Below are 11864 nucleotides of genomic sequence, written 5' to 3' on the forward strand. Positions count from 1 at the left end.
CTATTTTGCTGAGATATCTCTCAATACTGAATCAAATGCAGTGGACCAGCTCACCTTTCAAGTTTTGGAAACGGTCCCTTATATACACTTGCTTTTATATATGACTTGTGAATAACCATTTGAAAACTCATAATATCCCCATAGTGGCTTTCTCATTTTCAAATGGTTATTCACAAGTCATATATAGAAGTTAGTGTATATAAGGGACCTGTGAATAACCATTTGAAAGCTCAGAATATCCTCATAGTGGCTTTCTCATTTTCAAATGGTCATTCACAAGTCATATATAGAAGTAAGTGTATATAAGGGACCTGTGAATATTTTGAAAGCTCAGAATATCCCCTTAGTGGCTTTCTCATTTTCAAATATAAAGTCGTTATATCTTTCTTTTTATACAATACGGCAAAAAGATAAAGGCATGAGTAAAACATTGCTTTAGAAAAAATCAAAATGAAAAATTTTATTTTTCAAAAACTACATACTTATAGGACCTTTCATCTCAAATTTAAAAGAATTTCATCCTCTAGTTTCATTGTTGTAAAGAACTTTCATGAGAGTTGCATACCTACTTACAATTTAAGAACATGCAGAAATAGAAGTTTATATTTTTCCTACTGTTTGAAAAGTGAATGCAGTTATTTTGATTTATGATTCCTTAGAAATATTAATAGCTTGCATTTCCATATGGCTCTACAGTCAAATATTTAATCTACATATATGCATTTCAAATAGATGTCATGTTTAAACTTACTTGTAGAATATTTTTCTCAGATTACTTCATGTAAATATGATACATTACTTGGATATTTCTAATTTCATTCATAATTCTTTATTCTGTCCAAAATAAAATGATTTTAGACATTGTCTGAGATGTTGTTCAGTGATAATGAGAGATAACTTGGTCTTGTTTGCAGGTATCTTATCATTTTCTTGTTTCCCTAAGACTATTACTGATACATATAGCTTCTTTTACACATACAAGCATTTTTTTAAAGGAGAAATGATGTAAAAGTTACAAGTGTATTCTCTACAGTGTTTACCACATCCCAAATTTTGTTTTAAAAAATAATTTATTTAATGACAAAATATGTTCATAAAAAATAGGTAGTAAGTTCAATTTTATTGTGACACATAACCTGGACTCTTTTTGTCTACATGATAATGCTTCTTACCAGTCATTGGTATGTGAAGTGCCTCCAGGTGTAGTGAAATACTGTCCCTCATTTGGATTTTGAGCTAATCAAAGCAGATTTTTTTTTATGGTGTAGAGCATGATGTATTATCATACTGAGAGAGTATAACTTATTTTATCATACTGAGAAGATATGACTTATTTCCATTGAGTTCCATCACTGCAGGTATTGTACATTATCCAATATTTCATGATATTACTATGCATTCATGATTTTTTAAATTACTACCAGTGTGCTAAGTCCAAGACAAATAAAACAGACCCTCGCCATCACACTAACCTCTAACACTTTTAAACATTTGAGACAGCACTGTCATGTCCAGAGTGTGGGGGAAAAAAAACCTGTATCCATTCCTCCTTCTCCCTGAAAAAAATAGTAAAAGCATTTCATTGGTCCATATGATGTTCTTTTATTTTTAGCTCAATTTTGGCTCTCAAGGTTCAGTTAGAGTGATGCTTTATGTTAAATTCTGGTATGCGTGGTTTAAGGGCTGTAGAGTAAGAGGTTTCATTTAAACAGTACTCTGCACAAAAAGGTAGGTGCACAAGGTGGAATTTTTTCCCATTTGAGAAAAGTTTTTCTAGACTACAAGAAAGGTTAACAAAAATCGTAAAGTGTGGTATATAATTGTGTGACGGACTAATCTTCAAATAAGAATACGTAATTGATCAAAATTAAGACACTTTTTCTTTATTCAGCAAAACCTGCATTTGAGTGTTACATATGACCATGATTTACTAAATGATCTGTCTTTTCTTGGATATCTGGTTTTGTGTGCATGCCGATTTATGTTTTTTACAAGTTATACTAGAAATGTTAAAGGATGTTAATCGACCTGAGTGGGGAAAAGAGTTTCCTTAGTTGAAATACAAAGCTGATGAAATGCACTGCAACACTATTTTGGTAGAGACATAAGAAATGCATTTACAAAAGGCACAGAGAATTTGTGAAACAGGAAGTTTTACTGAAGGAAACTAAGGAGTTTTACAGGTTAGTAATTTTCTTTCTTTTTTTTTACAGAATTTTGAGTTTGATGAAAATTTGACTTAATAAACTATTATTAGACCTATAATTTCTTTACAGATTACCTACATATGTATGAAGTAAGAAAGCATATTCAGAGTTTGTAAAGGTAAGGTAAGAAAGTACAACATCATATTAGTAACTGCAAGCAGACTAAATTAACAATATTATTTTTGTCTCTCTTATTTTATGCTTGTTAATGACACTAAGGTTGATAAGCTATTTACTAATTTGAATATCTGTATATTTTTACTGTTAATAACAAAAGGCATTAGTGACAATTTGTAAGGCAGTGAGGTTTAAAATTATTAAAAATTCAAATGAGAATAAACCACTATCTTATAAAAGAGGAGTTGGCTATTAAGACATATAACAGTGTAATTAAATTATAGAAAATTATAATTATATTTCACAAAACGATTGTATACTTCAGCTAACTATACATTTTTCATTTATAGCAACCATGGATAACAAATTGAAGGCTGAACGTAGTGAAATTCCTTTCCAGGGAATATGTGTGGATAAAACAACATATCTTTACTTTTAAGAAATTGATGATACATCCAAAATGTTCCAAATGATGTTCCTGCAACTTCTTTGTTACACTCTTGTGATGTGAAGATACTTGATATTGTTTCCATTGAACATGAAGAACAAGTAACTTTTTAAGAATGAAATTTGTAAAATGGATATGTTTCTTCAAACATATTGGAGCAATCCATAAATGCTACTCTGATGTAGGTTCAGCATTAGAGCAAAGTATGGAGAATGCTGCTGAAGTAATATAGAAGCATCTAAAGAAAAATATAACAGATGAGATTTCCTACACTGTTTGCTATAACCGTAAATTTGCATACAAATGTATACCTCAGATCTTTGAGTAGTGATAAAAACCTATGGTATTAAATGAATGAGAAGAATTAGACACAAAACAATAGCGGGTAACAAGGAACAGCATAGCACTGAACCAAGAAAACAATATATGCTAAGAGACTGAGTCATTTGTCACACATTACAAGACATTTAAGTTAAGACAACTGAATATCGTGAATTGAATTTACCATTAAAAAAAGGAAAGAATGACTTAATAGGTGCTGTAATTTTCATTGAGGAATGGAGGTTTCCCCAATAATCACTATGTTCAGCTTATAAAATAGCTAATTGGTTAATACTGGTAACTTCCATTTATCCTTATTAGAAATCAAAGCTTCAGGAGTTTTGGGGCAAAAAAATTGAGATAACTGTTAAGAGTGATTGATTAGAAAAGATAGGATAAAGGAGATGACCGTATCTTGTTCAGTTTGTATATTTTTTCAACAAGCTGGCTCTTGTTACAATGTGCAAATGATTTTCAGAATGAATACTGATCCTAAAGCTAGTATATTGGCAATCTTTTTAAGTGATCAGTTAAGTGAGAATTTTCATAACGTAATGTAGTTAATAATTTTATTTACAGTATGTGTACATTGTATTATAATAGTCATTTTTATCCTTGTAATTTTCTAATTAAAGTTGTAAATTATATTTATTTTGGAATTTCATGTTCTGATTGTGAGAAATATTTCCATTTGAATAAAGAAAACATAATGCAATCATTTTGTGAGTTTTCTTCCCTTTGTTATGACACTAAAACAGCAACTTAAGCATTAGATTCCCACATTTTCAAGTCTGTTATCCATTTTTTTCTTGTGTGGATGATTAAAAACATACATTTATTTAGAAAGTAAATGCAACTATTCCAGCATGTGTGTGGAATCTGTTAGAAGTGGTTTTGGTAATCTGAAGTCCAAGAGTAATGGATTTAATGCTAGATGTTTTTTTTCCATGACATGTTTGCAATTATGCATAAATTAAGAAATGATTGATTTTAAGCACAATACACAAAATTGATTCAGATGTAAATAATTGAGGTAAAATGTTTTGTACCACCTAAGCTGCATCCAACAACCACTCATCTTTGAAAGTACATGAGGTTCATTTTATATGGTATATATAGTTCAACTGTCTTTGTGTACCAGCAATTGACCTTTATGAACCATGTGCAGCAGTTACCATGGGATTCACCTGCAAGTTCTTGGAGACAGGCCCATTAATAGCTGGAGAAATTCTGTTCTAGTAATGGTAATAGTGTGTGTGAACGGACAAAAAAAAATAGAAATAGGTATATTTACCATATCTGCATTACTGTTAGTATACTTACAAGTAAATTGAACAAGTTAGTATTATAAAGTAGCTGTTTTGCTTTAAAATAGTTCCAGCAATAAAATGTCTGTTTTGAAAATGAGTATGATTTTTATTGTCTTATGAAGCAAGGCTATTTTGCACCTGTGTTAAAATATATGTTTTTGTTTCACAAGGTGGCTGTACAGGATACATTAAATATGAGGGAGGGGTCACCATCAGTTTACAGACCACCTTCAAGTTCAATGCCAACAGTTGTTACAAACTTTCCCAACCAAAGGTATTGAATTGACTCTTTCAATCCTTCATTTTTTTAAATCTTATGGAATTAAAGATTTATAATTCTTGACTAAAAAGAATGTAAAAGTGTAGTTTTAATGAATGCTTAGGCTCAGTTGAAAAAAAAATGAGAGGGGTTAAGAGTATGCTTCTCCTGTGAAGCTTAAATGTCAATAAGGAAAATGCTGTAATCTGGTAGATTTTAGATCTTATTTCAGGAAGCTGAATTCATGACAGTTCTTGTAGCTTCTGCTTATAGCACAATAAACATGTTTTTAAAGGGCCTGCATCCAAATTAAGATGATTCTGTCTTGCTAGAATCCAAAGTGGTGTGACAGTTGCTGTACTGGGATTGGCAACTATGTAAGATATGCATTAATAGTTCAAAAAATCATAATTTACTACAGAAGAATGTCCACGTAATGTAAAAAATTTAGTGAAATTTTCTAAATGCGTTTGATCAATGCTGTTCTTCAAAAAGTGCCCTAATTGTTGTGAATAAATAAAAAAAAAGATTTATATATATATGTTTATATATTTCTTGCAGTGGAATTTTTTTTTTTGCTAATTGCACACATTAAAAAAAAAACATTTTGTATTTGGTAGTATATAGAATAAAAAAGCAAAGTGACATAGAATGTGAAGATAATACATCTTTTTATTGAAGTGTTCATAGAGGTTGTTTCTTACAATATTTTATTAATATACACAAATAAGTAGTTTTAATTTTGTTTCCTATAGATAATGGTTGAATGCATTTAATAATTTAAGAAAGGAATTTAAATTGGGAGTTTATGGTTACTTTTCTCATTTAGTTGCATATTCCTCTAAAGTTTAGAGAACAAGTTAATTTTTTAATTTTTTCTGGAGAAACTTGTGTAGTGTCTATGTGTTACATCCCAACACATGTTATCTCTTTTTTTTCATCTAGGTTTTACCAAGCAGTTCGAGTATGGCGACCCCAAGGAATATTTGGATGGGGATATTTTTTGTTAACATTTCCATTTAATTTCATCTATCAGTCATTACTTAGTGTCATGAGGTTTGCTTGTATGTTTATTTTGAATTTTTCAAGTTTTTTTTTAAATCATATAATAGAACAGATCAGATTTGTTAGTGTAGCTATAAGTAATTTGCTTTGTTGTTGTTTGAATGTAAAAGTACTGTATCTGACTAAAGTGATAATCATTTATGCACAGATATATTTTTGATTATATTATTTGTTTTATAAAAGTTATTAAAAAGATAATATTTCTACTGTTGTAATAAATACTTTCAAGCAAAAAATATTGTAAAATGTTCAAACCCTGTTGTTTTTTACTTATGTTATTTTCCTAATGCATTGCTTAAGCATACCAAATATGGGCAGATTTCATCTGCCAAACTGAGCCAGTAGTTAGTTTTTGTCAAGTTCTGTCATCCAACCATACACCAAAAATGTAGCTTCTGAAAGATATTGTTGTCAGACAACCATATGTGATACATAGGTCAAGGAGAGATTGTTGTTATTGGAAGGTCATTCCTAAACAAAAGTTTATGGTTTAGACTATTTAAACTATATTATAACTATATAGCTGTAATACATTTTATTATGTTTCTGGACTTTTAATTCTTTCAAATCAACAAAGCAAGTTGAATAGTAGAGATTTCCTTGAGTGGAAATGTTATGTGAATGTAAAGTATGTTAACATTTTTTATTTTCTTTGTTCAGCTCAACATCTTGACAGTTTTCCATAGGAAGAACTGCCTATGTAAACATGACTCTTCAATAAGTAAATAGACACCCACAAATAAACAAAAGTCGGACAAAATATACATTATTATAGTTTATATTTAATGAACTCTGTAATGTTTCAAGCAGAAACATGGTTACACATCATATTTTCAAGATCAGAAACCTAGGTATTTGAGATTCCACACCACTTGTGGTGGAGAACTTTGATGAAGGTAGCCATAGAAATTGGTCATTTTGGATGCTTTTCAAGAAATAGTCAAGGATAGATCACACATGCTCATTAGGGTTCATATATGGCAACTGGCTTGGCCACAGGAAAGTGGTAATGCCCCAACATTCAAGGTGTTGTTTTATAACTCAGGCTGAATAAGTAGGAGCCCCATCTTGCATGAAAACACTGCTTTTACTGGTTAACTGGTCTTTGGTGTAGACACTTAGGAAGCCTTGCTTGAGAATTGTGATGTACCAATCATTAGTGAACTATGTAAATCTGAACTAATTTCACTTTTTTGCTACAGGCTCATTCAAATCCACAGCGTTCATGACCCTAACTTGACCTTTATACTTTCCATACTATAACTTGTAATGTTTTGTGTGTCTTCAGGAAATTTTTAAGAGTGATTTGTAGACAAAAAATCAGAATTTTTCATGAAGCATTTTCACAAAGAATTTCTCCAGAAATATATGGAGCCAAAGTGTTTACTGCTCTGAGTGCAAAGTGATTTTCATGTTAAAATTAAAAACACTATTCTTCATGTGGAAAATGTTGTCAGCAGATGGCGTGAAATTCTTTAATATGTAAATTGGTGTTTTGATAATTGTATAAATAAGTGTTATTTTTGGCAAAACATTACACTCCTGAAGATGATGCAATAGTATATATCGAAACTAGTATACATTCATTGGGGTTTTTATCACTTTTTTATCCTGTACAGTAAGTTATTGTATTTTAGTAATTTGGAGACTGTGGACAATCTCATTTTTATAAAATTGTGCATAAAATAATCATTGTTTTTAAAAATTTTGAGTTTTTAAGCTATATTTTGTAGTTCAAATAATATATATATATATATATATATATATATCTGAAATAAATAAGGCCACAGATTTGTATTTCTATTTTTATAATAAGGTACAATTTATAATTTAATTCTTATTATAAAATAGAATTCATGAACATATCTGAATAAAAACCATATCTTAAAAAGTTTTTATCCTTAATTAGGGAGTTTGATACATCCAGACCCAAGAAGATGTAAGTTGTTGTTTTTGTTTTGTTTTACAAATTAGCTTAGGATTTTGTTGCATTTCATTGTAAGATTTCAAATATATTGAAGTCAAACTGTATGTAACCTATAAAGTTAAAAACGTATTAGTGTAAGAAAGGGAAATTTATAATTGAGTTTTTAATAAGGAGAGTTACCATAAAATTAAAAAAAAACAAGATATTAATTACTGTAACTCAACATGTAACTAATCAACACTTGAATCTATGCCAAATTTCTCTAATGCATAACTTTTTATGGTTTTCTTATCAAAAGTTAAATTTTTTAGGTTGGAGAAAGTTTCATAGTGTTTATGTAAAGTATACACTATCCTACCAAAAGTCATGGAACACACCTCTGATTGCAGGAAAATAGCTGTGATGACAAAATATGCAAATAGTTTGGCCTATAAAGGTGATCAGTGGTTCGCTTGGAAGTCATTTTGAACTTGTACACTGAATGATGAGTACATGGAAAGAGCTAACAGTTTCAGAGGGGGAAGGATAGTTGGATGTCATTTGAGGAAATTATCTATGTGCTATTGCACAACAATTAAACATTCTTAGACTGACATTTGGCAACATGCTGAAGAAATGGAAGTCCACAGGTGACAATGAGCCCAAGAAATGACCAGGTAAGTGTAAAATACTGACTGACAGGAGTTGACGTACCTTGAGAAGGCAGGTTTCCTCATCTCGCCTATAGAATCTGTGTTTGGAGATGCAAGAAGCCACAGGCAATCCTGTAAGTGTTTCCACAACATGTCAAGAGCTGCATGCCATGAATTTTCACGGAAGAGCTGCAGCCCACAAGCCATTGATAAAAAAGCAACAACAACTGCACACCGTCGATTGGCATGGGGCAAGGTACACCGAATCTGGACTTTGGATCGATGGAAATCGGTCCTGTCGAGCGACGAGTCATGTTACATGCTCTTCCAGCCTTATGGACATGTTTGGATATGGAGGATGCCTGGAGAACTATTATTACCTGAGTGTGTTGTCCCAACAGTGGAATTCAGAGGTGGTGGTGGTATCATGGTCTGGGGGGTACTTCTCATGGTATGGACTAGGTCCACTGGTTGCAGTGCATGGATCCATGAATGCTAAGTCCTACATTGATGTTCTGAACAATTTTGTGTCCTACATTGTGACAATTTTATGTTACCAGCCCTTACACCTTTCAACATGATAATGCTTCATGTCACAAAGCAAGGATTGTGAATGCATGGTGTGAAGAGAATAATATTGGAACATTGCAGTGGCCAGCACCAAGCCTGAACCTCAACCCGATAGAACATCTTTGGGATAAACTGGAATGCAGCAATGGAGCTTACTAATGCTTTAAAGGAGTAATGGAGCACAATACCACTAGCTTTTTACCAGAAATTAGCAGATAGTCTTCCACAACACATTGAAGCAGTCATTAAGGCCAAAGGTGGGCCAACATGCTATTAATTTCTTGCAATAAAAACATGTTTTATTTATAACTACCTGTGTCCCATGACTTTTGGTAGCATAGTGTATTTTCTCTTTTAACATCTGCTTGTAGTAATTGATAAATCCTTATTTTATGCCTTTGATTTGCTGTTTGATGGTAATTTGATATACTTTTTCCATACCACTACAGGTATTTAAGCAAATCAAATGACAAAGATAAAGCAGGTTAAAAATATTATAAAATATATTTATGTAATCAAATGTTAGATGAAACATATGTGTATTGTGGTCATAATTTTATGACTTGGAGAATGTCTTAGACAGATGTTTTACAATTAATTCATAAATTTCAAAAAAAAGAAATATTTAAGAATAAGAAATGCAGATTTGTTATGAGTATCAAAATGTAAATTATTTTATTACTTTTAAAATGTACAGTCTTATCTTGAATAGTTCCTTTAGACTTGAAATAAGTTTTTACATTTGACTTGTATTTACCTTTAATATTTCAGATGTTACAGACCCATTAGGTGATGTATTGAATTTTATTCAGAGTTATCAATCAAAGTATGGACCTGTGCACCCGGTATTTTATCAAGGGACATATAGTCAGGTTTGAAAAAAAATTTAAATGTTTTCTTTGCATATAAAACATTTTAGTATTTATGTGTTTCGTAATATTAACTAACAATTTTGATATCAACAACATGAGAATCTCTGTGTTTTATATGTATGCATTATATAAATTTGTAATTTTCTACTTTTTCATTTAAACTGCTAATTGTTGTGATGGCTTCATTATGTTTTGTGTTTATATATAAATAGTTATATAATTTGTAGCATTTTCCACTATTTAGTAGAAAATTTATTTTAATTCCATTAAAGAGGAAAAAAACATAGTACATACATGTTTCAGCATAAATATTTCTTAACTGAAGAAATATTATTTTACAACTATTTTTAATACATATGATGTCTTATAAGTGAGGTATTCATAGTTTTGAATTTTATACTTATTCTGACATAAATATATATATATATACTATTTCCCATAGGCTCTTAATGATGCAAAGAGAGAATTGAAATTTTTATTAATTTATCTTCATGGAGATGACCATCAAGATACACCATATTTTTGCAGGTACTTTATGTTAGGATTAATGAATAGATGCTTAAGTGATTCTGAAAATTTTTGAACATATAATGTTTTATTTACATAACTGTAATTGTATGTTACATGTCTGTTGATCTGTTTCTTTTAAACCGGTAGTCCCCACATTTTGCACTCTAATTTGCTTATAATGTCAAGATTTTAATGTAGGAGTCAGAAAGACAGAATTAATTAACTCTTAATAGTTATTGTTTTAATATAGTTTAACTTAGGTGTACTATTATTGGCAGTACTTGTATAGTTACTGTTATTTACTTTATGAAGAAATACACTATGAAATTAATCATGTAATTATGTGTACATTGAGACAGAAAAAGATACATTATAATATATTAACAGTACTGATCAGAAAGTTAACAACTGTTTCTTTTTTCCTTAACCTAAACAAAATTGGCAACAGAAGAAAGTTTTATATTGTTATTTTTAAAAAAAGTTTGAATATCATTTTAAAGTTACCTTCGTTTGTGGTCTAAATGTTTTATATAGTAAATATGTTTCAGTATTGAAGGATTGTCACATTCATAATAATTTTAATTTAATGTTGTAAAATATGGGATCTGAAAATTTTGTTAGTTTCAAGTGCTTTAATTATTAGCAAGTATTCTTAAGTTACAGAAAACTATCATAATAAAACTCAAATATGTGATAGTGTTTTTTCAATAACAGTCTTAATGTTGAAATTAAATTCTTTAATGCATAACAGTATCAGCATGTATAAAATAAACGGATAAATGGATATATTTGTCACTTTGAATTTAATAATTCAATTATTCACATGTAACTAATTATAAAATCACTATGTAGTAGCATTTCCCAAAAATGATAAATATTGTAGACTAAAGGTTTAAAGTCATTTGATATTGTTTTTCTAATTTTGTTTTTATGCAAAAAACAGCTTTTTAAGGTTATGAGTTAAATCTAACTTGTGTAAAATGTCTAAATATTTAGTGTCCATAGTCTTTTAATTAACCCTATCGACAAGGGTCATGGGTCAAAGGCCATGTCATTGCAATTGTTGACTCGCATTAAAAATTTTATTCAACTACTATTTTATTAATTTATGTCAGTAAGTTTAGTATCAAATTGTAGATTATAATTTAAATTTTCTTATTATACATTAGTTAATTTCTTAATTTAAAAGTAAATATTAAAACAACACCTATATATAGATTTTTGTGTGTTGAATGCAGCATTGGTTAGAATTAGATATTTGTGATGTTTAAGTACAAAGTTTATAGTTTCTTACAAATTAGAACTGAAATTACCAATATTGACAATCTAGCATATAAAATAAAAACCTCCTATCTTTTCTATTTGCTGAGATATCGCTACATGTACTGAATCAAACACAGTGGCTCTGCCCACCTCTGTCCATTTTTGGAAAGACTTGCTTACATTCAACTGCTTCTGTCTATGACATGTGAATAACTAATTAAAAGCTTAGAATGTCCCCACATGGTTCTTTGAGCCTTTGCAAAGTATTTATGTGGGAAATCCTTCCTTTCCATGGCAGATTTCAAATGGTAAGGTTAGACTTTAGTGAGCTTGAAATTTCATATTTTTTTAGACCCAAATATA

The 11864-nt window shown here is 30.1% G+C and overlaps 1 protein-coding gene across 2 annotated transcripts in view; it reads left to right on the forward strand.

Moving 5' to 3' along the window:
- The window catches only part of LOC106459256 (FAS-associated factor 2-like), a 54551-nt gene that overhangs the window by 22040 nt on the left and 20647 nt on the right, over positions 1 to 11864 (forward strand). For both annotated transcript variants that reach the window (XM_013918855.2, XM_022385713.1), the window contains exons 3-7: positions 4574 to 4677; positions 5608 to 5726; positions 7637 to 7666; positions 9628 to 9728; positions 10171 to 10256. In XM_013918855.2, the coding sequence (XP_013774309.1) occupies positions 4574 to 4677; positions 5608 to 5726; positions 7637 to 7666; positions 9628 to 9728; positions 10171 to 10256 (440 nt within the window). The remainder of the gene's footprint in view (positions 1 to 4573; positions 4678 to 5607; positions 5727 to 7636; positions 7667 to 9627; positions 9729 to 10170; positions 10257 to 11864) is intronic.

The sequence above is a fragment of the Limulus polyphemus genome, unplaced genomic scaffold (assembly GCF_000517525.1).
Source record: "Limulus polyphemus unplaced genomic scaffold, Limulus_polyphemus-2.1.2 Scaffold582, whole genome shotgun sequence".
In the NCBI taxonomy this organism is placed as follows: Eukaryota; Metazoa; Arthropoda; class Merostomata; order Xiphosura; family Limulidae; genus Limulus; species Limulus polyphemus.